The sequence below is a fragment of the Vombatus ursinus genome, unplaced genomic scaffold, assembly GCF_900497805.2.
Source record: "Vombatus ursinus unplaced genomic scaffold, bare-nosed wombat genome assembly UNPS02007284.1, whole genome shotgun sequence".
NCBI classification, from domain to species: Eukaryota; Metazoa; Chordata; class Mammalia; order Diprotodontia; family Vombatidae; genus Vombatus; species Vombatus ursinus.
In genome coordinates this window covers 27918915-27946639 of record NW_020947062.1, presented here as the reverse complement: position 1 = coordinate 27946639, position 27725 = coordinate 27918915, and the positions used below count along the sequence as shown (strand labels likewise).

The 27725-nt window shown below is 38.4% G+C and overlaps 1 protein-coding gene across 1 annotated transcript in view; it reads right to left on the bottom strand.

Moving 5' to 3' along the window:
• Positions 1-26175, bottom strand: part of SOS2 (SOS Ras/Rho guanine nucleotide exchange factor 2) — a 109718-nt gene extending 83543 nt beyond the window's left edge. Inside the window, exon 1 of the mRNA XM_027849159.1 lies at positions 26048-26175. Coding sequence (XP_027704960.1) covers positions 26048-26134 — 87 coding nt within the window. The 5' untranslated portion in view covers positions 26135-26175. The remainder of the gene's footprint in view (positions 1-26047) is intronic.
• Positions 26176-27725: the final 1550 nt, after the last annotated feature.

Here is a 27725-nt window from a genome sequence, read left to right as displayed (position 1 = left end):
TCGATTTGTAGTTTTCTTTCCCCTTTCCCAAAACCTCCAAATCCCACCTGTCACAAAATACTGACAATTTTTCTCTCTCATATTCCCACCACAAACATACTAGTTTGGACTCTCATAACTTCACATCCAAACTACTTCAACAGGCTACATGCTAACTTATCTTTAGTCTCTCTCCATTTTAATCCTACACATGACTTTTGTTTTATTGGAGTAGGCGTGGGACATTTTATTTATTTATTTATTCATTCATTTTAAAGAAATAAGAGTACAGCAGAAGTACAAAAACATACTGTGACCTCCAGGGAAAGAATTGAACCTTTCTTAAAAATAATTTTCAATTTTTTTAATTATTTTAATGTAACTGAAGACTGACCAATCAGAACCTGGCCCTAAGAGCTCTGCTTGCTGCCAAATCATATGGAAAAAGTTGGTAACCTGCTTCTAGAAGTGCTTGATGTAGGTAGGGTCCTGCTCTCCACTTCAGAGTATATACAGTTATTCTACAACTATCAATTTACCCTGTGGTGAAGAGGACTTTTAATTGGCTGCTAACTTAGAACTGGCTGTGTGTTTAAAGGGTACTAATTAGCCATCAAATGGAAACCTCTTTTCTGTCTGGATGCATTTGAGTGAAGAGAGAAAACTGTTACAAGGTTCTGGGTAGAGAGAAAGAACTAGTACCAGCAGCCTATTCTCCCCACCAAAGTCAACATCAACCATGAGCACAGGACCTTGATGTTGCTTCTTACTGTGTTTATATTGAAATGTTCAAATTTATTGGTGTTTGTCAAGTTCATTGTAAAGATAGGATTGAAATCAACCTACCCCATTTAGCCAGGATGCATTTATCAGGAGAGAACACATCTTGATTATATTAATCAAATGAGAACGATAAACAATATCTAAATATCTATTTAATCAGACTTTCGATTGAGTTTAAAAAGTCCTTGGATGAACCAGACCAATTCTGACAGTCTTAAAACTGGCCAAGGAAATTTCATCATGTGCTGTGGGTAGAGTGTTCCAAAGTCTTAGTGAAGTTTTAAATAATAGTGGTGATTATGGACATTACTGATCATAATGGAAAAGCTTCCAGCTTTTCTCCATAACATATAATGCTGGCTATTGGTTTTATCATAGAGAAATGTGCATTTATTTTTGAGCTTTTTGTTTTTTATTAACACAAATATATGTTGTACTATTTTTTAAAGTCTTTTTATACATCTATTAATACAATCAAATGATTTTGATTATTTTTAAAATTAACATGATATATATAGTATTCCTAACACTGAACCAACCCTGCCTTGCTGATATAAATACAATCTGGTCTTTTTTTTTTTTTAGGCAATTGGGGTTAAGTAACTTGCCCAGGATCACACAGCTAGTAAGTATCAAGTGTTTGGTCTGAGGCCAGATTTGAACTCAGGTCCTCCTGAATCCAGGGCCAGTGGTCTATCCACTGAGCCACCTAGCTGCCCCACAACCTGGTCTTAATGTACAATCTTTTAAATACATTGTTATAACATCTTTGCTAATTGTTCTTAAACATTTTACGGGTATATTCATTAGAGAAGGGCAGCTGAGGGGCACAGTAGATAGAATTCCAGACCTAGAGACAGGAAGACTCATCTTTCAGAGTTCAAATCTGACCTCAGATACTTACTATCTGTGTGACCCCAGACAAGACACTTAATTCTGTCTGCCTCAGTTTCCTCATCTGCAAAATGACAGAAAATAGCACCTACCTCCCAGATTGTTGTGAGGATAAAGTGCTTTACAAACATTAACATGCCATACAAATGCTAGCTATTATTATTATCATTCTTATTATTTACATTCAGTAATCACTGGAGAGCTCTCATATCTATTCTGAAATTTTATTCTTGCTAATCTATTTGATTTATATGCTTAAATCTGATAGGGGCATGCTGAGGTAATCCAATCATTATAGTTTTGCTGTCTTTCATTCTGTCAATTCAATTGACTTCCTTTAAGTATTCAGATGCTGTGGCATTCAGGGAATAATATGTTAAATATTGATACTATTTCATCGTGTGGTTCTTTTAAGCAAAATGTGGTCTGTTTATCTTTTAACTGTGTCTACCTTTACTGTTGCCTTCTCTGAGATCATAATTACTACTTCTGTTGATGGTTCACCTGAGGCATAACAAATTCTGCTTTAGCACCTTATTTTAACTCAGTGTGAACCTTTTTGTTTCAAGTGTGTTTCTTATAAACAAGACAGATTCTGCTTTCTAACCTATTCCCTATCCTCTTTGCTTTAATGGGTGAACTAATTCCACTCACATTCATGGTTATGAGTATAAAGAACATATTTTTTTCTCCATTCATTCTATCCTCCCCACATACGCTTTGCAAAGAAAAGAGAAGGAATGTTATCAACATTAATGTCTTTAATTGAAGTGATGTGCTCCTGCTCCATCCTTTTTTTCTCTAGCCCAGACTCTTAATCACTGGTTCTTATCCCCTCTTTTTTTCTTTTAATCCCCGCTCCATGGTCTATCCTCCTAAGCTGAAGTTTGTTTTGCTTATGACTATTTCCAGTACTACATGTCCCTTACACCTCTCTTCTGTGTCCCTTTTCCCTGCTAAATTACGTATGTGTATGTGTACACAAATATATGCATGTGTGTGTTCCAACAATCCTTCATCCGATTCAGACAAGAGTAAGGTTCATGTGGTTCCTGGTCATTCCTCCATCCCTACCCCTTCCTCCTGAGCAATAATCAATTCCATCCCCTTCTGTCTCCCTTCTTATCCCCTAAGGATCATCAGACAGAACAAATCCATTTATGTTTGTCTTCTTTAACTCCCTCTATGAATGAAATTAATTAAAAAATATTTATTAAGCACTTACTTGTATAGCCAAGCACTATACTAAGCAGAGGAGATACAAACATAAAAAATACAGATAGTCCCTAGTTTCAAGGACCTCACAATCTAATTAGAGAAAATAATACAAAAGAAAATTCATTTTCAGGGCCATTGAAAAGAAATGGAATTTCTAAAGGGAGCACACAAGGCCAAGTGGTTCTTAGGTTACATAAGTAGGTCAGACAACAGTACCAGGGATTTTCAGGGTCTAGAGGTTCTCCTCATTAATTTGCTTCTATTTTAACTTTAGCTGCAATGCTTTTGTTCCTGCAAAAACTTTTTAATTTTATGTAATTAACACTCTACAAGGAGCTCAGAAGAAAGCTACACCATACCTAAAGGGAAGTTCATGAGGACCCCACAAAAGGGAGAAAAGAGCTACCAGAAACCAGGAGCTATGAATTGCCCCTTTGCCACTTGTGGTCTCTAAACTTAAGAATACTTTCCCCTGGATTCTATATGTGTTTGTGGGAGAGTGTGCCTCCAGTCTGAGGAAATGTTTGGTATCAACTATTCTTATTATACTATCTTAGCATACTCATTTGTAAGGCTAATTAAGGATGATTGGTTAATTAATATCAGCTTATAATCAATGAGAAGCACAATGCTGGAGGGCTTATGATTGATAGTATTAAAGAAATTAACTCCCAACCCTTCAGGATTACCCCTAGAATGCTGGAAGGAAAAGTAGCCAGTAGCCCTCTAGGGACCAAACCTGCTAGTGCTTGTTAGTGGGGAGTGAGAGTGTGAGCTCCAGAGAATTTTGCTACATTTTTTAAAACTTTTTTTTTTTTTACAAATTAGAGGATGGTCATTCACATTAGCATGCAAGCGAATTCAAATTCACAAGCCTGCTTTATAGAATAGAGATAATAGTAGAAAGAACACTGAACTTGTAGTCAGGAAGCCTAGACCTAGGTTTGGATCCTGCTTCCATTGCTTCTACCACTTATAAGTAGTATGACCATGGGCAAGTCACAACTTCTCCTAAGTTTCAGTGTCTTCATCTATAAAATAGGAATGATAATAACCATAACAATAACTCTATCCACTATGATGTGGAAGAGTCACAGTCTGTTTCAGCAGCAAGTGCCATCAGTCTTCTGAAGTATTGAAGAAGCGTGTCCAACACAGCACTAGGCACAGAGAGAATTAACAAATACCTGATGAATTAAATATTCAGTACTAGCACCAAATGGTCAATCTTTAGAATCAATCTATTACCTAGGTAATTACTAAAATACTAAATAATGTTATCCTGACTAGCAAATCACTTGGGCTCAGAAATGTATGTAAGATAGACAGATTAAATAATTTATATTTTTCTTTTGACATTCAACTAGCTTTTAAGGAAACACCTACTATTCCTCTAATAGGAAGAATATGGAAATTCTTAGCATTTCTACAACATGATTGTAATACTCCATAAATAGAACAAAAATAAAATAATGCTTACTATGCATATCTTTACAATTATTAGAATGAACTTTTTAAAAAAATTAATGTAAAGGCAAACTAAATTGCTTGCTTTTACCAGTTTATGGAAGCATTTAAAATTTCCAAAAAATTAAACACTTGTACAAATGAATGTGTTTATTTATATATGTCAAGACCAAGAAATCAGGCAATATAACTCAACAGAAATTTAACAAGCACTTCATCTTTTTAATAGTTTTTACCTGTATGAATTTCAACAAGTTACTTAAGTTACTAGGTCTTGCTTCCATCAACTATAAAATAAGAATATTGGACTAGATGACTGCTAAAGGTCCTTTTTAGTTCAAAATGTATGACCTACTTAAATTTTCACTGGAATCACTTAAGTTTATAGTCCTGCTGTAGGTGGGTCACTACTATGGAAATATTATGCATCTAAAAGTGCAAGTAACATCAAAAAAAATCACTTTCTCAATCAATTTTCTTGAGCAATTAAATAAGTAGTTAGAATTTAAAACTGGGAGGAAGGGTCTTAAAAATAATTTAGTTCAACCCTGTCATTTTAACACATGAGCAAACTAAGGTCTAGTGAAGTTAAGTGACTTGACCAAGGACACTGACATGGTGAATAACAGAGCCAGAACTCCAAGTCCTTGTATCTAAGTACAAGGTTTCTTCCATTGCCAAGACTGTGGTTTGTAAAATGATTCCAGAATTATTTTAGTAAATAATTTCCAAAGCTGTTTTAACATTAAAGAATATTATGTTAATAATATAAATTTTATTTTAAATAATTTAAAAATCCTAAGTGCTATATTTCAACAATAAAAACCAATGAAAAATATGAAAATTCCACCCGTAAGCCACTCCAGCAGGGAATCAAGATGACAGTGATAGATAACAACACAATTTACTTCTCTAAGCATGCTACATCTCAGTATCCCAGGGACATAGTAAAATAAACATTATCTCATCAGTACAAACTCATATCAGTTTCCTAAAAACCTGATCAGAAAAAAGCACAATTAAAATAATTTACAATTTTAATGGTCATTTAACAAGTTAGACCTCTATTCTAGTCACTCCATTTTTAAGTTACAATAAAATGTTTCCTTTCACTTACACAAGATAGATAGGACATGAAATTGACCTGATGTGACCATTAAATATCTTGGGCATAAAACTGTTGTCAACCTTGCCTAAAATTAGATTGTCAAAACAAAAATAAAATGGTATACTCCAGAAATGTTTTCCCAATTTACATTTATTAAGTCCTCCACCATCAAGTATGTAAGGGTCAAAAACTTTATCAATTAGAATGAAGATTGAATGAAAATTCACTGGAAACAATAACAGCTTCAAGGTGTCTTATTAAAACAAAATGCAGGAGCAAAAAAAAAATGCAAAATGGAAATGCTATAAATAGAAATCGAAATTGCGCTTAAGATGATGAAGTCAGGGAGAATGGCTAGAAGAGACCAAGCATATTGAAGAAAACCATACTGGATGCAACCTAATCAGGAAAGCATTGCCAGATCACTTCACAAACAATTTCAAAGAAGATACCCCCCTCCTCTGGGGAAAAAAAAACAACCCTTACAGACAATATTATTACTCACTCTTCCTCCAAAATCAATCAAGGGACTATCAAAAGCTACCAACTCATGTGCCTTTCTCATCTTTATAAAATATTTATGAAAACAATTCACATACACATTGAACATATTCAATGAAAATATAACAAGAAACAGACTTTTGCAAATGATCTTTCTATAGCAGACAACATCTTTATAGTCACCCAGTTGATTGCAAGGTAGAGAATTAATACAAGAATCCACAGTGTTTAATGTTGATTAAAACAATGGTTTCCAAAGTGGGGGCCAGTATCCCCATGCATCGTAGAAAACATTCAATAGAAGTACAAAAGGAAAATGTAGGCTTGGGCCTTCCTATTCTCAGTATGGCCAGTTTCTCAGGAAGGCAGATTTTCTAAGAAGCTGTTGAGGCAGAGGTGGATTGTCACTTTTTTCCTCTAGGGTAGATATGGGCTGAATGAAGGGCAAGAGATCTGATAGGGAGGGAGGGTGGGGCATGAACAGCTGAAGCAAGAAGCAGAGGATGGGGGGAAGGATGAAGGGAATAGAGGATAGTAGGGCCCAGGAGGCTTGGGCTGGAGTGTCCATAAAGGTAGCAGGGTATGCAGGACCCACCAGGGCTGCAGCTGGGCATAGGCCAGTTAGGGCAGTGGACCCAGCAAGCTGATAGAAGGTAACAATCAATCAATGAGTATTTGTTAATCATCTACTATATATATGTTACTATATTCAAGGGATATGAAAACAAAAGTCAAAGAGTCTTTTCCCTGAAAAAGTTTACATTGTATCAGGGAAGAAACTATGTACATATTTGGTGTTCAGTCATTTCAATTGTATCGGACTCTATGACCCCATTTGGGGTTTTCCTGGCAAATACTTAGAGTGGTTTGCCATTTCTTTCTCCAGTTCATTTTATAGATGAAGAAACTGAGGCAGCGTTAAGTGATTTGCCCAGGGTCACACAGCTAGTAAGTGTCTGAGGCCAGATTTGAACTCAGGACTTCCTGACTCCAGGCCCAATGCTCTAGTTATTGTGCCACCTAGCTGCCCTATGATACAAATATTGGTTTATAAAAAAAAAAAAAAAGACAATTTTGAGGATCACTAGCAGCTCTGGGGTGAAAGGTAGAGAGGGAATCAAGAAAGATTTCATGTAGATGGTTCCTGAACTAAGTCCGTGGGAAGAGAGTACATTCCTGTACTGGAGGACAGGTAGAAATGGAAGATGGAGTGTCTTGTATGATGGGCAGTGAGCAGTAAGACTCTCAGTTTGCCTGGACCAAAAAGAATGTGAAAGGGAATAATGTGTAATAAAATTGCAAAAGTAGGTTGAAGCCAGGTAGCAGACAAAGAGAAAACAATGCAGAAACCTATAATAAAGAAAACAATGAATGGGGAAATTATCCCGAAAGATTGTCTCTAACTGAGATGGATATTAAGATGTTGAGAGAAGCAAAAAATGAAGGTAGAAAAAAACAGAGAGGGGAGAGGTTCTAGTATCCTTAGTTCTGTAAGTTACTCTGCAAAGCCTTGTTTTGCAGAAGAAAAAGAGCTGGGATATTGAAGCTTCACAAAGTAAATAGATCTCAGTCCTCTATGTGGCTTGTGACTCATCAGTACCTTTCAAGAACTGCCTCTATCATTCTGGCTAAATGTGGCTACTGAGTAATAGTATAGACAGCAGCTCTTTTAGAGATACCCACAGATGAGACTAAAGAAAATGAAAGACGGAAAGGAATTGGGCATATAGATGAGACAGCTCTCAAGGACAATCTCTGATGTGAACTCTAATGCTGCCAAACCAACTAGTGGACATAGAAAAAGATGCCCTCAGCCTATATTTTTCAGAGGTTGGTTAGAAAATCACTCCCTCGTTGCAACCAGCTATGGACCATCTGGATGAAGAGCTAGATCTGCTGCTGAATTAGATGATTCTATAAAAAAGAATAACGTGCAAATCAGACATCTTGGGATTCCAAATACAAAAAAAGACAGAAAGGTAACCAAGAGAAAAAATGAACCTGTAAAACTCTCTGTCTGGAATCTGAGGAACAACCAAATACATCCAAAAAAGTGTTATAAAGAACGAACCTGCAGACTGGTTGGACAATGTGATTTCTTAAAGAAATCTGACTTACGAAGACCTATGAAAAGTTTGAGAAGACTAAGAGATAAAGTGAAAAGAAACTTTTTTTTTCTAGTTAGAACTGTCATAACTACCTTTTTACAAAGAAACATTATTAAAAGGATTTCATGAAAATTGAGTCTGGGGAGCAACTCCAGAGCAGTGATGTTAAACTCAAATAGAAATGGGGGGCATTAATCTACATATAAGGATCCCAATGGACTGCATATTGATTTAGCTTTAAAATGTAATATTATCCATGTTTTATTGTACTTTATATATTTATTTATTGTATTTCTTATTTTGATAAATATTTCCCAATGACATTTTGATCTGGTTCAGGCTTACCTTGGAGAAAAGACACAATCTATATTTCCATCCATAATACTATTGTACCCATAGTAGGGACATATGTGTATGTATCCATTTGGTATTTGGACACTTTTGCTCTAGAGTGATAGCTTAAAAGAAACTAAAGAGTTTTGGGGTTTTGCTTTTCCTGTCATAGCTAGAGAAAGCAGAGAGAAGATGGAGGTATCTTCTTTCTTTATGAACTACTGCAACTTTTATCTTGTAAAGAGAATGAAAAGGATTCAAATTCTAGCTCTGACACTGCACTAGCTGTTTGGCAATGTGAATCATTTCACCTAGGACCCCAAATTCCCCACTGACAATGCAAGGATCACAATATTTATATTAGTCACCTTGCAGGGTTGCACAAGAAAAGTGATTTGTAAACCTCAAAGTACCATGGTAATTTGGAGTTTTTTACTAGATGAAAATATCTAAAATATGTAAAGTATAGTGGATATGGAATCATAAAAACTGGGTCAGCATTGGGCAAGTCACTGAACCTCTCTAATCTGCAGTTTCCTATTCTGTGAAAGAAGAGGGCTGAAGGAAGTGACTGGGACAGGCATTTTCTTGACTCAGTGTCCCTGACTTTCTACTCCCCTACAACCTAACTGGCCCCAGCTTCCCTGACAGCTTCCTGGCCTGGGGGCATAAAAGGTTCCAGCCTTGTGAGTTGGTGCCTCTCTAAGTGCCACTGTATCCTTGCTGTATATCCTTGCTGTGTTTGAACAAAATAAACTTCCTTTGTTCAATAATTCACAAATGCCTCATTTCATCCTAACAGACAGCCTAAATCAAGAGTTCACAAATTTAAAGCTCCACCTACAAAAGCTTTAAAGGAGTTCAACCTTCACATAGTAGATAACAGGAAACCAATGAATGGTTTTGACCAGACTTGTGACATTACCAGATCTATGTATAAGGAAAATAAGTCTGGTAGCTAAAATGAAGGATAATTTGGAAGGTGAAAAGAAGAAAGATTCCATGCAGTGGCATAATAGCAATATGAGTAAGAAAAAAAAAGATTCTCACAGATTCAAGCTAGAAAGGATCTTAAAGGTCTCTCAGTTCAACCTTCTCATTTTATTGATGAAGAAACTGAGGCCCAAAGAAGCCTGTAACTTGTCTATGGTCACAGTGGCATCTCACATGTTCTCTCTACAATTACTCTTTCCCCACTTCATTTCATCCTGGATACTACTCATAAGCGGGTTTGAGCTGGCTCCAGTACATCCCGAGGTAAAGGGTACTTCCAGGGTTACAATGAGACTTCACAATGAAGGACTGAGGCATGGTAGGAGAGGTCTGGAGCCACTGTTAAGTGATTTTTAAAAGATTATTGAACATGGGACTGGAGAAGGTAAAATGTCATACTGATTAAAAAGAGAGAGAGAGTAAAGTCTGTAAACTAAAAGCCAGTAATCTTCACTTTGATTACTGGGAAAATTCTAGAATAGATTAGTAAGGATAGTCATCAACTATCTAGAAAGAGAAAAGATGATTACAAAGAGGTATTATGATTTCATGTAGAACAAGTCAGATCAGAGTTATATTGCTTCCTTTTATGACAGGATTATTAAACTAGATGAGGGAAATGCTAAAGATAAAGATTACTTAGTTATTAGCAAAACTTTTGATAAAGTATCTCATACTATTCTTGGGGAGGAAATAGAGAAATAGATATTAGAAGAGAATAAAACTAGACAGTAGACAGTTCACTCCAAAGAATCCATTGTTAATGGGTCAATGTCAACATGGCTAGAAACCTCTATGATTTGTTTGTTCTGCTTAACATTGTTATCAATGACATGGATAAAGACATAGATAACTCTTCAAATTTGCAGGTGATATAGAAAGCTAACACACTGGGCTATACAACTGGGACCCAAAAATATCCTGACAGGCTAGAGCACTGGACTGAATCTAGTAAGATTAAATCCAATAGGGAAAAATATAATGTATTACAATTAATATTTTTAAAAAATCACCTCACAAGGACAAAATGGTTAGAAATGAATTATTTTTAAAAAGAACTTGAGGTTTTGGTTAACTGCAAGCTCAACAACAGTAAATAATACAATGTGGTAGCCAAAAAAAAAAAAGCTAATGTAATCTTGGGCTGCATTAAGAAAGACATGACTTTTACAAACAGGGAAGTGATCATTACACTGTACTGTGCCTTCATAAGACCTCATCTGTAGTATTTTGTTCAGTTCTAAGTGCTATGATTTATGAAAAGACACTAATAAGCTGGCAAATATCCTGAAGAGGGCAAACAGGATGGTGAAGGGCCTTTAGTCCCTGTCATAAGGATCACTTCAAGAAACTAGGTCTATTTAACCTGGTGGGGAAAAAAAAAAGACTTAAAAGAGGATGTGATAGCTGTCAAAGTATTTGCAGGATGGTCATAAGGAGGAGGGGTTAGATTTGTTCTGGCTTCAGGAGACCAAACCAAAAGCAATCACTGCAAATTACAAAAGAGCTACTTTAGGTTTGATAACAGGAATAACTGCCTAACAATTATGGCTATTTAAAATGGAATGGGATGCAGTGGAGATTCCTCTCATGTATAGGTTGAACTAGTTGGCTTCTTAAATTTTGTGATCCTATGGAACAATATGTAATAAACCTATAGTAGTTGGCTCATTACAGATCATGAAGGAGTTTAAATGTAAAAGGGAAAGTTTGAGGTCAGTATGGCATTTTATACTAACATGCTGGCTCTTCTGATCTCCATTTTCCTTCAAAAACAGGTTTCTTCTGGTTCTCCTCCTACCTGTCTGGCTACTCCTCAGTTTCCTTTGCTAGATCATTATCCATGTTCTGCTCCTTAACCAGGTATACCTCAAGACTCTGTGCTGGGCTCTCCTTTTTCTCTGTGACCTCTCTCTAGGTAATTACTCAGTTCTTATGGGTTCAGTTACCTCTTTTGTTGTTTGGTCATTTTTCAGTCGTGTCCCACTCTTCATTACCCCATTTGGAGTTTTCTTGGCAAAGATACTGGAGTGGTTTGCCACTTTACTTCTTCAGCTCATTTTTACAGATGAGGAAACCAAGACAAACAAGGTTTGTTCAGGGTAACACAGGTAGTAAGTGTCTGAGGCTGGATTTGAACTCAGAAAGTTGAATTTTCCTAATTCCAGGCCTGGCACACTATCCACTGTGCCACCTAGGTGCCCCTCAGTTATCTCTATGCAGTTCTATATATCCAGTCCCAGTTTTCTCCTGAGCTCCACTTCTGCCTATTGAACATGGTGTCCCATAGGCATCTCATTATCTCTCCCCCACCACCACCACTTCCCACCCTATACCACTCTTCTTCCAAACTTCCCTTTTTCTATTGAGGGCACCAACATCATTCTAGTCACTCAGCCTTGTAACCTCAGGTTAATTTTCTAGTATTTATTCTTCCTCACTCTCCCCACCTCACCTATATCAAACCATTTGCCAAGTCTTATCAATTCTATCTTTTCAATATCTTTCAATCCATTCTCTTCTTCCTACTCATGACCCTCCCTAATCATGACCCTTGCCCAGAACCTCAACACTTCACCTGAAAATTTTTGTAATAGTCTCATCCTACTTGCCCTGTATCTAACCCCATTCCAATCTGTTCTCCTCAGAGATACCAAATTGAAATCCCTAAAACAGAGGTCTGACAATAGAACTCCTCTGCATACAAAGCTTCATTGCTGCTGCCACACCCCCATCCCTCAACCCCCACTGTCTAGAAGGTAATGTCAAAGATTATAAAGTCTTGGACAGAAAAAATCCAAATATCATAGGGGCACAGATTATATTTTCTTCACTACCGTCCGCTAAAGGCAAAGGATAAAGAAAACATGATTCAGAAAGGGAACAGCTGGAAAAAATAGTGTCTGAGCATGAGATTTAGACCTCTACGAACATAATTTAAAATGGAAAAATAACAGACTTCTAGTCAGGGATGGGGTAGCCTCCTACTGTAAATTTACATTTACAGTTTCTTCACTTAAAAAATGAGGGGGTTAGACTAGAGGTCATTTGAGGTACCTTCCAACTCTAAACCTAGAACAAAGAATGGTTTACAAAGAGTACACTTAAAGGTAATCTTGAAAATCTAATCAAGAGATCTTTAAATTTAAAAAGATACAAGGAGAAAAGCTACCCGGCACAGAGTAATTAAAATGAAGACTAGCTCTTGAGACATCCAGACATCCTATTTAACAGAAAACAAAACCCAAGAAAGAAACTAATAGTAAAACTCATGGCCCCAAGAGTCTTACATAAATACTGAAAGTTGTCAACAAGCAAGAAGAACTAGACATCTGAATCCAAGGAGGCAAATCTGATCTCTCAGGTATTACTGGGACCTGGTGGAATGAAAACCATTACCTTATTGAAAAGAAACAGGATAAGAAAAGGAAAAGTTAAGGTCACTGTAGCATGGTGTTTCAAGAAAATATGCTTACGAAGATAGCAGACTGAGCTCTACCACACAAATCCTCCACAGAGATCTAGGAAATGCACCAGACCAAGTCCTAATCAGGAAATTAAAAAAAAAAAATGACAGTGAGTCATTTTTCCAGCCCAGGCTGACCCATGGAGATAGAGTTCTGAAGACACTGGGGACAGGGTCTAGCCAAGAATGACTATAGGTTTCAACTGGTAGCTTCATACAGACTTGGAAGTGCAAACACAGGAGTCAAGAGAAACCGAAAAACGCAAACACAAGTAAACAGTCCTAAGGAACTGAACTAGAATAAACCGTTACATTCTAAAACACAGGCTAATCATGTCACACACATCCCTTTATTCAATAAACTCCAGTGGCTCCCTATTGCCTCCAGGAACAAATATAAAACACTCTTATTTGTCATTCAAAGCCCTTCATAACCTCTCCCCCCTTACCTTCCCAGTCTTCTTATACCTTATTCCCTGATACATACGCTTTCACTGGCTTCCTGGCTGTTCCACAAAGAAGACACTCCACCTCTCAGCTCCTACGTTTTCTCTGGCTGTCCCCCACACCTGGAACATTCTCCCTCCTCTGCTCTGACTACTGAGCTTACTGGTTTCTTTTAAGTCCCAACTCAAATCTCATCTTCTATAGGAAGTCTTCCTCAACCCCTCTTAATTCCAATGCCTTCCTTTTTTTAATTATTTCCTATTTGTCTTGTATATAGCTTTATCTATTTTTGTTTGCATTTAGCCTCCCCATTATATTGGAAGCTCTTTTGACTCTTTTTGTATCCCCAACCCTTAGCAAAGTGCCTGGCTCATAAGTAGACTCAATAAATACTTATTGATTAATTGCTCCATTGACTACAATGGGGCCTCTTAATCCTATTATAATCATCATCATCATGGGTCATATTAGACTTAAGAGGACACATGAATGTCTGTCTCTCCCCATGGAAAAGATTAGTTTTTTTTTCAGTTTGATGACATAGGACAACCCCAGTAGCAACAACTGGAAGTTGCAAAGAGACAATTAGAGCCATCCATAAGTAGAAATGGCTACTTATCTAAATTCCCCCTCCTAGGAGATCTGATTGTCAGAGAAGCTGGAGATGAATTGGACTAGACAAGCCTAGCTATGGAACATTAGCTATGGAACTAGAACAGAAGTTTTAAATTTCCAGCCTGAAGCAGATTAAAATGTAATTAGGAAATGTTTAACAAAATAAATAAGAATACAATACGACATAGATAATGTTAATTTGTAGTTTTCTAAATCAATCAGTAATGATAGAGAACTATTTCTATGTGGGTTTGACAACATTGATCTGCTAGGCCTCTGCATAAAGACAACAAATGAAACCTCTAGTCTAGAACAATAGAACTCAAAAGTAAAGAGAACCCCCCCCAAAAAAAAAAAACAAAGACTAAGCTTTGAACAACTGAACAACAGTGAGTAACAGAGAGTAAGAAAAGGAATTGGCAAAAGAAATGTAGGAGGAGATCCAATAACAGCACAGTATCACAGAAACCATGGAAGAAGAGTTTCAAGGACGCATCGACAACAGCAGAAAGGTAAAGGTGGAGAAAAGGTCAGAAGATATGACAATAGTCACCGATAACCATCCTGGGAGCAGTGCAAGTACCCTCTGTCAAGTCATTTCTATAAGAATTTATTAAGCACCTACATTTAGAGAAGTGAAAATGTAACAGTTCCTATCCTTGAAATATTAACATTCTTCTAGTGGAAAACAACATGCATGTAGATAAATATATATGAAGATGAAATAAGAGTAAATAAAAAGTAATTTCAGGATGATGTGAGCCCTAGAAACTGGTGGGTTCAGGAAAGGCTTCCTGTGGATGACACCTAAGTTTTAAAAGAAGTTAGTAATTCCAAGACACAAAGTTAAGGAGGGAATATTTTCCAGCTTTGATATAGAGCCTGTGCAGAGGCATAGACTCAGGAAATGGAAAGGGATTATACAGAAACCAGCAAGTAGTCTAGTTTGAATGGAATGTAGAATGTGAGAAGGGAAGCAAAATGCAGTCTGTTAAAATAAGCCAAAACCAGGATATGAAGGCCTTTAACTGCTAGACAAGGGAGGGTTTATATGTTATCCTAGAAGCAATAGGGAATCTCTGAAGTTTCTTGAGCTGGGGTGTAACAGGTCAAGATATATACTTTAGTAATATCACTTTGATAGCTATGGAGAAGACAAATTAGACAAAGGGCAGATGAAGACAGACCAATTTGAAGGCTATTGCAATAATTCAAATAAAAGGGTGACCACTTATAATGACAAAGCTTGGACCCAAAGAAGAGATGAGAAAACACACTTCCCTTTTTTCTTAAAAAAAAAAAAACTAAACTAAACTAAATTAGGCTTGTAGAAGACAGTATCTTCCCACCACTTCACCCACCCACCCCCAATCAGCAATGGACTCTTACAGTATAAGTAAATGGTGGTAGGAGAAGAGCCTAAAGTGCTGAGAGCAGAGAATTCCTGGTAGCCCTAGGGTATGTTCTTTCCAAAAGAGCATTGCAATAACCTAGCAAGGATTTCATCTAAGCCCCAAATTAAAGGTGGTAGACAGCACAGCCAAGTACTAAAGCCACACACTCAACCCAGGAATTGACCCAGGGTGCCCAGCTGAGTGACTCACTCAAAAGATATGAAGCTCCCAGGGAGGAGTCATACAAGGTCATCATGGCTAAAAGAAGAGGAAGCCCTATAACAACAGAAGTATAATATTCTTTGGCAACAGATACTCCTTATATTTGTGCCTCTCCACTTATGAACTCTATATGCCCACTCTTTGCAGATTCTATGTATATTTATGAAAAAGGGCACCCCAAATTTATGAGAGAGGTATGTTGCCACTGTTCTAAGTATGCCATTTCAGTAAATTCCTGTGTTTTGAGTGAATTGTGTTCACTTAATAAGCTGTTTTAAATGAGAAGCTTGCTAACTAAAATGATATGATCATTAATATACTGAGTGAAGAAGATATTTTGAGCAGTGAGCACTTCCTTTTACTACTCGCCTCCCTCAACAAATTTTAACTGGGTTTACCTATCCTAGGTCAAGTCAAGCCTACCAGGTAGAGCTACATCTTTCCATATAAAAATGCCTCCAAAACCTCCAAATGTCTCATTACTACTGAGGTACCCTTATCCTTACACACTTAAAATGCATCACATTTAATATTATTCTAGTTTTACATACTTTAAGGATCTATGATTTCATGAGCCTAAGAACTCTCTCCAAAGAGAGATCACAACTTTTCTATCCTGTGATTAACCTGGAAATGAATTGCTCTGAACTTAGCTGTTGAAGTCCTCCAATAACAATTATAGAATGTACCATGGAGAACATATTTAAAGTTCTTCCAGGTTGGCAAAAGTAAATTGGTTTGTGCTTTCAAAGGCAAAGGCTTTGCAAAGAATAACAATAATTAATTATAGCATTCATATAGCACTTTTAAGGTTTGCAAAGTACTTAACATTCATCTTGTTTGATCATTTGAGAATTCAGGGTCACATCCACATCATGATGAGGCATCAGAGTAGGACTCCAGTGAAAGACTGAATCCATGAGTTAAAATCATGCACTTTTCCTCAGAACAAATAATAATTCCAATAAGTAGTAGAAAGTGTTTGTTGAACTAAAAATTGATTGCAGCAGTATTCAATAACAATTATTATAACATTTATATAGCACTTTAAAGTTTGCAAAGCACTTTACATATATGATTTCATTTGAGCCTCACAAAATACTGTGAGGTAGATGCTATTATTATCTCTAATTTACAGATGATAAAATTGAGGCACAAATAGGTGCTTAATAAGTGTTTATTGACTGCCTGAGATTGAGCAAGTCACAGTTTTCCCAGGTAGTGTCTAAGACAGGATTTGAACTTAAGTTTTTCTGAGTCCAAATCCAATATATACTGGGCCACAAAGATACCCAGCTATTTTCACTATTAATAATTAAAAGTCATAACTTCACATACAGCATTCTAATGTTTTAAGATGCCCTGCTAATCTGTGTCCCTTCATGAGTTTCCTTCTCTTCTGTTTTAATGTTTCATGGACACTCTTTTTTTTTTTTTTCTAACTTTTTTGCCTCATTATCAATATTTATTAATCCCTTTTGTTTCCCCTCTCTCTGAGAACACCACTCTTGTAGCAAATAAGTATAGTCTAGCAAAACAAATCAACACATTGACTCTCTGAAAATACATCTCCCATTCTGCACATGTGTTAAGAGTTGGGAGGTATAATTCATCATGAGTCATTGATCAAAGTTCTGAAGTCTTTCAAAGTTGCTTTCCTTTGTTTATTTCACTGTGGTCTTTGTGTAAATTATTTTTCTAGTTCTGCTCACTTCACTATCAGTTCATACAAGTCTCCCTATTTTCTCAGAATCATATACAATCCTCTTTTTCTGTTCTTTTTGTACTGAAATGTTTGTTAAAATTTATAATCTAAAAAACTTTTTAATGCATTTAGATCACAGAATTTCAAAGATGGAAAAGACCTCACAGGTAATCGAGTCCAACCTATAACTTTAAAAAAAATCCTTCTACAACATTCTCAACAAGTGGTGATCCAACTCTTACTTGAAGATTTCCAATGTGGAAATAATCCATTTCCTCCCAAGGCAGCCCATTTCATTTCTGAAAATTTTAATTGTTATTATACTCAAGACTAAATCTAAATTCCACCTAGTTCTATCCTTTCAGTCTAAAAAGAACAAGTTTAATTCATCACACTACAGGCTTGAAGATACTTGAGGACTGTGACCATAAGCCCCTAAATTTTCTCTTTTCCAGCTAGCTATGTTTATCAAGAGCTGCTTATAGTACAACAATTTTACAGAAAAACATGCATATTGATTAAAATACTCTTCATTATCTTTAGAGGCATGATTCTCAAATACTAAAGTGATTATGGTTTATCTATATATTAACACCCATAAGTGGCAAAGTTACACACAGTGACATGAGGCACTCAATTATAGTTTCAGAGATACATATTCACACACAGCTCCTATGGTTTGGTCTGTTTTATTGTCCAAAAAATAGAATAGTTACAAAGTAGCACATGTAGAGGCGAAGAAGTTTTTATTTCTGGCTCTTAAAGAATGATACAAAATTAATAGTAAAGTTAATTATCCATGAATGATAGTTATAATGTCATTGTTCTCTATGTTTTAGCATCTTCGTTGCCAAAATGAGATACATTAGGCCAGATATTGCTTAAACACAAACAAACAAAAAACCCAACCACAAATTGAAAAAAGTTGCTTTAGAAACTGGGTCTACCATTTATCGGTAGTGCAATGAATTATTTAAAACTTAATGAAATCAATGTTATAATGCCCTATGTAATGACAAAAGGAACACATTCAGAAAAATTTATGAGGATTTGTAAAAACTGAGGTGAAGTGAGAACAAAGGAAACAATTTTTACTATGACAGTGTAAAGGAAAACAATTGTGAAAGACTTAAAAAGTATGATCAATCAAATGACCCAGTACAACTCCAGGTGATGAATATGATGAATCATATTTCCTACCTCTTTACAGAAAGGTAAAATACAGAATGAGATCTATATTTTCAGACATGGCCAATATGTAGATTTGTTTTGTTTAACTATGCTTGTTACAAGAGAGAAATATTTTGTTTTGAGTGGAGAGAGGGAGAGTTGTTGGGAATAGAGCTCAAGGGGAGCAGTGACAGTGATACAAGAAAAAAAGTGAATCACTTAAAAATACATACAAGAGAGCAGAACGAAGTTCAGAAAGGAAAACAGAAAAGCAAAACAGTGTTAGAACATGTTAAATTTAAAATATATTTTTAAAAACAAGCTACACATAATGGAGATTTATAGTTTCACACGTAGTACTCTTTTTCTGTTCTGTATATGGGGAAATATCCATGTTTATTGATGTCTGTTACGTTAATAATAAAAAGCAAAATTCAAAAAAATTAAATACATTTTTATGTCTATAATGGTTATCAGCTAAACCATTTTTTCCAAATTAAAAACATATACATAGGCACTGCATTTTACTGAATATATGTACACATGACCTAAATCCAGGTACAGCAAGAAATAATTTAAGATAACATTGTGCCCCCAGGTTCTTATTCTTAAATACATATTTCTAAGATTTACAGTCATAGTTATTAACTGGTTTTATAACCATTTGTCTCTGCTGGGTTTTGGGTTTTTGTTTTTTTGTTTGTTTGTTTTGTTAAATTCTCAAGAACCTTTTTTTTTCTTAAGACTACCTTCAGGTTCCCTGCCATGGGCTCACTTTATACTGGGCAATGTCACTTGATAAATAGCTAATATAGAGGAAAAAATATTGGATTGTAGAGCAGAAGGAGATGGATTCAAATCTTGACTCTGCCACTTCTGACCTATACGACTTCAAGCATCACTTCTCATCTCTGGCTCTGGCTCTCAGTCTCCTTGCGTATTAAAATGAGAGGGCTGGAGAAGATAATCTAAGATCCAGTTCTCAAGATCTTATGAAATTTCACTACCTGAATTCCCTCAGGAGGAATGCAAGATGGATCACTCACTCAATAAGCATTTCTTAAGCATCTACTCCATGCTATATATTCACAAGATAAATATAAAGTAATTTGGTGGGGGAGAGTAGCAACTTCATGCATCAGGAGATGCAGGTGAGGAAGGAGTTTCTTTCTAAATTCAATATTATGAGATAGACAGCCTGCACAAAGGCCTGAAGGAAGAAAACAGAATTTTGTGGATGGGAAAGAGCAAATAAGGCAGTGTAAGTGGTATACAGAATTAAAGAAGGGTAGTGGGGCAGCTAGGTGGTACAGTAGATAGAGCACTGGGCCTGGAGGCAGGAGGACCTGAGTTCAAATTCGGCTCAGACCAGGCACTTGACACTTACTAGCTGTGTGACCCTGGGCAAATCACTTAACCCCAATTGCCTCACCAAAAAAAGAGGGGAGGGGGAGTAATGTGCAATTTGTCTGGCAAGGTAAGCCAGAGCCAGACTGTAAAGGGCTTTGAATGCCAAACAAAAGTCTGGGAGCCACTGGTGATTCTTGAAGACAGCATGGTCAGACCTATGCTTTAGTCATATTATTTTGGCTGCTGTGAAGAACCTGGACTTGAGGGAGGAGAGTTTTGCAGGGAGAACAATCAGGAGACTATTGCAATACTTTAAGAAAGAGATGATGAGGACCTGGACTAGGGTGGCTGCCATATAAGTAGAGAGAAAGGAATATGTGAAAAGAGTTGGCAACTGATTGCAAATGGGGGTGAGTGAAGAGATGAGAATTACTTCAAGATTAAGAACCTAAGGGCAGCTAGGTTGGTGCACTGGACAGAGCACCGGCCCTGGAAGCAGAAGAACCTGAGTTCAGATCTAGCCTCAGACACATGCTACTTTACACTAGCTGTGTGACCATGGGCAAGTCACTTAACCCAGATTGCCTCACCAAAAAAATATATATATATATTAAGAACCTGGATGACAAAAAGAAGAATGGTATCCTCAACAGTAATAGGAAAGTTAGATAACAGAGGAGAATTTGGGGGAAAAGTTGAGTTCTGTTTTGGATATGCTATGTTGGAAATGTCCAATAGATAATGATATTGGATTGGAGTATGGGACAAGGAATGAACATGTAGACCTGGAAGTGAAATGCACAGAGATAACTGAACCCATTGGAACTAATAAAGTCACAGAAAGAAAGAGAATATTGAGAAACATTTATGCCAGGACAAAACCCTGATGTATACCTACATATAAGAGCAGGATATGGATGAGAATCCAGAAAAGGCAACTGGGGAGTAGTCAGACAGATAAGAGAACCAGGAGAGAGGAATGCTGAGAAAACCCATGGAGGACAGAATATCCAGGGTGAGGAGGTGGTTAACATTGTCAAGTGTTGTAAAGAGGTCATGAAGGATGAAAGGTAAGAAAAGACCACTGAATCTGGCAATCCAATGGAGAATACAGATAAGCTTGAAGAAAGCAGTTTCAGTTGAGTGATAAGAAAGTCAGACTTGAAGGTGTTGAAGAGTGAGAAGAGAGAAGAAGAAGAAACATTTTTGCAAACAGATTTTTCTAGGAGAGTGTGAAAGGGTGAAGACAACAGAATGATAGTTTGAGCACATAGTAAGGTCAGGTTATGGTTTAAGAATGAAGGGAAGGTATACAGCAGAGAAAGATTCATTAGATAGGAAGGGAATGGAAATCAGAGGGAAGAGTTAAGAGAACAAGCTACTGGAAGAGAAAGAGAGATACAAGTAGAAACAGTGTCCTTGATGAGGACAAAGGCAGAGACTAGAGTAAAGAGGAGAGTATAGGAAATGATGTAAATGAGTAGTAAGATATAGTTTCTAGTAATACGTGAGGCAAGGTCTTTTGTTGAGAGGCAAAGAGGTGGTACTGGAGGTTGAGAAGAGAACAAAAGTTTTGGAACAGCTAATGGGAAGAAAAGGATAGAGAGTCAATTAGGAAAAAGTAAAAGAATTACCTTGGAATGGTAGACATGGCCAGGAAAATTATGTGTTATCTCCAACACCATGTAAGAACAGAGAAAGTAGATGGTTGGGGTAATCCAGAGTTGCAATTTTGTAAGGCATGAATAGCAAAAGGACAAGGGAGCAAGGGATTCAAAGGTAAAGGATAGTGTATAGTTGACTGCTTCTCTCTAGGTTCAAGATTGGGATTCTATATTCTTACACAGAATTCCATTTTTTATAGTGATCAATATTATAAGCAAGTATATATCCAATTATTTTTAGACAGGGTCTCACTAGTTAGAAGGATTAGAACTATATAGCCTGATAGTCTAATTATAAATGAATTTCCAGATAGAATTCAATCTAAGAGATAGGGGTAAAATGAAGAAGCAAAACACCATTTCTATTCATGTTTTTATCCTTCAAAATTTGAATTTAAAACATAAAAAATGCAGTAACTTCCACTGTAAAAGAAATTTCCTCTAACCTCCTATGTATTACATATTTTCAAATTTGTATTAACTTTAAACCCTCACTAAGGCCCTACTGTGAGGCAGATGGATTGTATAGTGGATGTAGTACTGGACTGAAGAGTCAAGAAGACCTGAGTTAAAATCCTCCCTTAGACATTTACTAATTGTATGACCTTTGGAAAGTCATTTAACCACTGTCTGCCTCAGTTTCCTCATCTATAAAATGGGGATAATAATAGCAGCTCAAAGGATTGTTGTGAAGATCAAATGAGATAATATTTATAAAGTGCTATATAAATGCTAGCTTTATTGTTGTTGTTGTTATTATTATTATTATGCCTTATCATGATGTAGAAGTGATTCTGGGTTCTGAAAGGCTATACCAGTGAAACACAAGTTCTGGCAGGCTCTACTAAGCTGGCAAGGCTTGAATAAAGGCTCAAACTAGCTAAACTCAGAGGGTTGGCCATGAGGTAACAAATTATTTTGTTACTGTAACTAATAAAATCATTTACTAAGAGTTTCAATTTGCATCAGTGAAAGTAATACACAGACTGATGAAATCAAGATATTTTGAGATATGAGCCTTAAAACTAACTAAAATCATCAAGAACTGCTGAAAATTGTGTTTCCATTTCACATATAAATCCTGACAATGCCAGTAAAACCCCTTAAAGATGGATTTTCAATTAAAAATTTTAAAGGACTTGCACAACATGAATACAATCCAATTGAACAAACCATGCTGAAGGATCTATATTTGTTATCTAAATATTAAGAATTCAGAAGCAGAAATTAACTTTTTTAATTCTATAAAACATTTGGTGACACAGATATTTTAGAAATCTGTATGGTTTGGATCAATGATAAAAGAAAGTCATAATTAATCTGCTCTACAGATTACATGGAAGAGTTTCAGGAGGAAAGTGGATTATGAGGGAAGTGCAGCAAAAACAAAACCTGGAAAAATGTGCAAAGCTGTGCATCACTGGAAGGTACACAAGGGAGAAAAGGGGGCCAGGAGACCCTAGGAAAATACAGAAATGTTTCTGTATCACACTATTTGACCATACTCAAAAAACATACCTACAGGTAGTTCTTAGTCTGGTAAGCACCCCACTCTCCATGGGCTATCCAAGCAAAAAAGAGTTTGCCCCTAAAATTCTGTACCTTTCTCCCCTCCCAGAATGCTACCTATGGTACTTCAATTTACTTTAAGAGCTTTTAGCACTTTGGCACGCTGCTTCTTTAAGATTCCCCAACTAGAACCATAATCTGTATGAATGAAACTAAGCAGCATGGTCAGGAAGGTATTTACCCTCAGGAAGGATTAAAGCCTTACAAGAATAAAGAGATGCTCCTTTCAGACTTTGATAATTTTGATGATTAAAAGAAAAAGACAAAGCAAAGAAAAAACAGTTAGCATAGTACCAGATACACAATAGACAATAAATACTTGTTAACTAGACTTAAACAGAGAAAGTACCAAGCATTTACCTAAGGCAAGGCTCACCTCAAGGGTCTGTGCTTCAACTACTCTTCTGCATAGGACACAGGGAAGAACTAAGGGACAATGGGGGGTAAGATTAAGTGTTTTGTGCTTTAGTTGCTCGTTTTCACATATATGAAAATCTCTGAAACACAAAACTTTTACTGGACAAATGTACTCTGCTTGATCTGGGTTCAGCCTGCATAGATGAGAATTTGGCTATTTATGTTGGAGTGGTGTTTCTCAAGACTGAACAATCCATGAAGATACATTTCACAATAAGGCCAAGTAACAAGGTAAAAGAATAGATTTCAGAGTTGTATGAAAGAGAAGCTACAGCTTTCTGAACTGGGTTTAAAAAGGAAACATCAGAGCTGTGCAAAATCACAAATGGAGAAATTGAAAAAAGAAACTTTTCTGCACCGCCACCTACTAGCCACAGGATGTAGAGGAGAAAGGTAAAGATACTTTCCTAAATGCCACCTACTACCTAAAAGGTGGACAAGAGGGGAGAAGATACTCATCAAGAGGTAGATAAGAGGAAAGAAGATGATCCTCTGCACTGTCACCTATTGTCCAGAAGGTGAAGAAAAGAAAAAATACTCTGGTATCCTACTACCTGCTGCCAGAGGTGGAGAAGAAAGAACCTCAGAGCCCAGCCAAAGAAGTAGAACTGCATAGACTTCTGGGAATCCTAAACTAAGGGTCTCTGTCCTTACTAAAAGATCATACTTCATACTAACTGAGAGCATCAGCTGGACCTGGAGTTGGAAGTACTACTAATGCCATCAAAGAGTAAGAATACGCCCAGCACAACAGAGGAAGAGCCCAGTGTAGCAAAGGACTAGCAGCAAAGCAATCCAACAAATCAACCTGTTTACCTGAGACTGTACCCTTTGAGAAATTAATCCTACCCCTCCATGGAGAAACCCAACCATTTCAACACCATAAAAGTTACACCCATTTGTGAACCTTGAAAGTTTACTGAAGAAGAGAAGGGGCATTAATGATCTCAGATGCCAAGATATAGCCAGTTTTTCCTATATGTTAATAGAAGGAACTTACCAGTTACCCTCAGAACCCTGAAAGTAATGAGCAATGGCAGCCCTCTGGGGAATCCCCAACCTGCTGGCATCTTAGGTGCTAGGTGAGAGGGTAAATGAATAACAGGTAGAGAGGGAGAGGGAAAGAGAAAGGGAGAAAGAGGAGAGAGGGAGGAAAGGAGAGGGAGGGGAGGAAAGGACAGGGAGGGGAAAGAAGGAGAGGGAGGAGGGGAAGAGGAGAGAGGGAAGGGAGAAGAGAGAGAGTAGAGAAGACGAGAGAGGGAAGTGGAAATAAGAGAGTAGGGGAAAAGAGAAGAGAAAAAAGGAAAGGGGGAAACGGAGAAGAGAAGAGAGGGGGGAGTAAAGGGAAGGGAGAATTAAGCACTGAGATCCCCACACTGAATGGAGTGGTTCAGGGAAAGGTCAAGAATTATCAGGGAGGTGAGACCAGAATTTGATCTAGGAATCTATCTAAACTGGGATTAAGATAATTGAAAATCAGAAACTATGAACTTATCAAGTAATAGTGTATGTAATTCAAGTGTTTCATAATATTTTTGTACAAGAACTGCTTTAATATTTAACTTTAAGACAATTACTCATAAAAATTTCATATAAGCCTACCCTAGAGTTTATTATCCTATCTCAATTTATAGGTCAATTTATATCTCAATTTATCTTAGGTCTTGAATTGATCTAAGTTATTCTGGAAGATGTAGAGGGCTCTTAAGTATTAATGAGAACTTCTCAGTACTGAAGCCTACCTAGAAACACAAATACAGCCTGACATCATTCACATGGAAAATGTTATGTAGGGTTCAAAGGCTGCTTATGTTCATCTTGCCCCCAGAATGACTCAAAGTTTTACTCACACCTAATAGTCAGTGAACAAATTTTGTAAGAGAAATCTGTTATGAACACAATGGATTTCCCTTATAAAAAGTGGAACGACTACATGAAAAAAGCGGGGAAGGGCCACTCTAAATTTACTTTGAGAAGTGGATAATGAGAATTTTACTTGACTCACTGACACTACAAACCTGTGAAACACATACATGTTATTACAATAATAATATTGGTCCACAGAATAAGTGGATACTCTCGAGAAGCAAATAGCCTGGGAAAGAGCTTCAAGAAACTTCATTATTAAAAGTTATCATTTTGCCCATAAATGTGTTGCTTTAGAAATTTTCTAATAACTGTCAAGGCATTCTTCGAATAACAAATTGGACAACAGAAGTTGCCAGAAAGAAAATCTACTAGGGATGTTGGGGGAGCGGGGGAGACAATTTTAGAATCCTAAATTTAAAAAAATAAATAAACTTTGCAGAATCGAGAAATCAAATTCACAAAACGCTCCTTTGGTTGCCACGGGCCGAGATGAGTTTTGCCCTACCTGGGTTAGAAAGGGGAAAGCCAAGAAACTTGTCACCATTCTGGAGGAAAGCAGCACGGATTCTTAGACGACAGACACCTCCAAGAAGGGAGAGAAACCCAGCCCAGGGTCCCTCTTCCCACGGGGTCGGCCCCCCCGGCCCCCTGGCTCCGGAGGAGCCGGGGCAGGGGCACCTGTCCCCGGGGGGCCGCAGCCTGGCTTCCAGGAACGCGCCGCCGCGTCCCGCCCGCAAGGTGACAGAGCCGCCACCAGCCCCCCTCCTTCACTGACCTTCCGCAGGGCCGGGACGAAGAGGCCCCGCCATTTCGGGTGGTTCTCTTCGCTGAAGAAGTCGTAGGGCTGTTGCGGCGGCTGCATGGCCCCAGCGGCGGCTCCTCCGCATCGGGGGTGGGGGAGCGAGGGCAGGGCCGGGTCAGCGACGGCGGCCGCCCGACTCTCGAGTCCGGGCGGCTCCCTCCCTGACAGCTCGCGGCGCGGCCCGGGCCGGGAGGGGCCGCTACTCCCCGCAGGCGCGTGGGGCCCCGGGCCGGGGGCTCCGCGTCCCGAGCCCGAGCCCGAGCCCGGGCCGGCGGCGGCGGCGGTGGCGGCGGCGGCGGGGTCCTCCTCCTCCTCCTCCCTTCTCCTCAGCCGCCTCCTCCTCCTCCGGTGCGGGCCGCGGCCCGGGCCTCCGCTGGCACTTCCTCCTTTGTTTGGGTTAGCTGCCCGGCGGTGGTGCCGCTGGCCTCGCCCCAGCCCCGCATCCCACCCGCCAGGCCCCCACTACCCGCTACGATCGCGGCTGCGGACGCAAAGCGGCAGAGCCGGGGGTGCCCGGGCTCTCCTCATCGCTCCGCGCCCCGCAGTCCGATCCGGCTCAGCCCCGGAGCCATCTCCGTGTGGAGGAGGGCACGGAGGACACGGAGCGGGCCGGGATGCGCAGGCTTCTTTCGACACCAGGACGGGACGCTCCCTTTTCCTCCCCCTCCCCACCGGCGACCCCTTCAGCTTCCCAGGAGACCAGCCCGGAGAGCGCTCCGGCAGCGATGACGAGCTTCTCTTCCTCCAAATCCTAGGCTCTCCCTTCCCCTTGCCCAGGTTCTCATTATTCCCCCTCACCCCGGCGAGGCCGGGCACTAAGCATGCGCACTGACGAGGAAGGAAGAGGCGGTGGCAGAGACGCGAGGCTGGAGCCTCGGCAGAAGCTGGGGCGAGCCGGCGGGCGGGTGTGCGCGCGCGCTGCCCGGAACCACGGATCGCGGCGGCGCGCGCCCCTGGGGTTGTGTGTGTGTCGGAATTCTACTGCGAGACCCCCGGCGGGCGCCCGATGCAAAAATCCTAACGGGCTTCCTCCTGCTGAGCAAGGTAGCATTGTCGCCCTGTTAAATGTACACACGCACTAACTATCCCACCTCCCCTTTGGAGAAAGAAAGTTTAGGTTGACTTTTTGGCCCAGTTCTTACTCAGCGCCTTCTTTGTATCCCTGCCCAGACCAATCCTCCAGGTTCGGAGGTTGCAAGGGCTAATTTTATTTTGGGAATCCCAAAGGCAGAAGACTTACCTTCAGGGGAAGAATATGAGCCAACCCAAACCAATGTTGCAGGCTTCCTAAGTAGAGGAGGTGCTTTACCTGGGAACATTTATTACTCCTTATCTCTACAATGAGAAATAAAAAATGAAGTTAAAGGTTTAGAAGAAAAAAATAGAATAATAATTTAGAAAAGAATATAGAAAACCGTATCCAAATAATAGATTTATGAAAAAATAGAATAGAGCATTCAGAATTAAATTTACTCTACAAGACAGCAAAAAGTATTAGGACAAAGTCAAAAGATTGAAAAAATAGAAAAATAAGCTAGGAAATGTAAGGTACTTTGAAAAACAACTGACCTGGAAAACAGGTTAAGATAGTATAAGAATTATTGGATTCCCTGAAAACCATGACTACTGCCCCCTAAAAAAAAAAATCCCA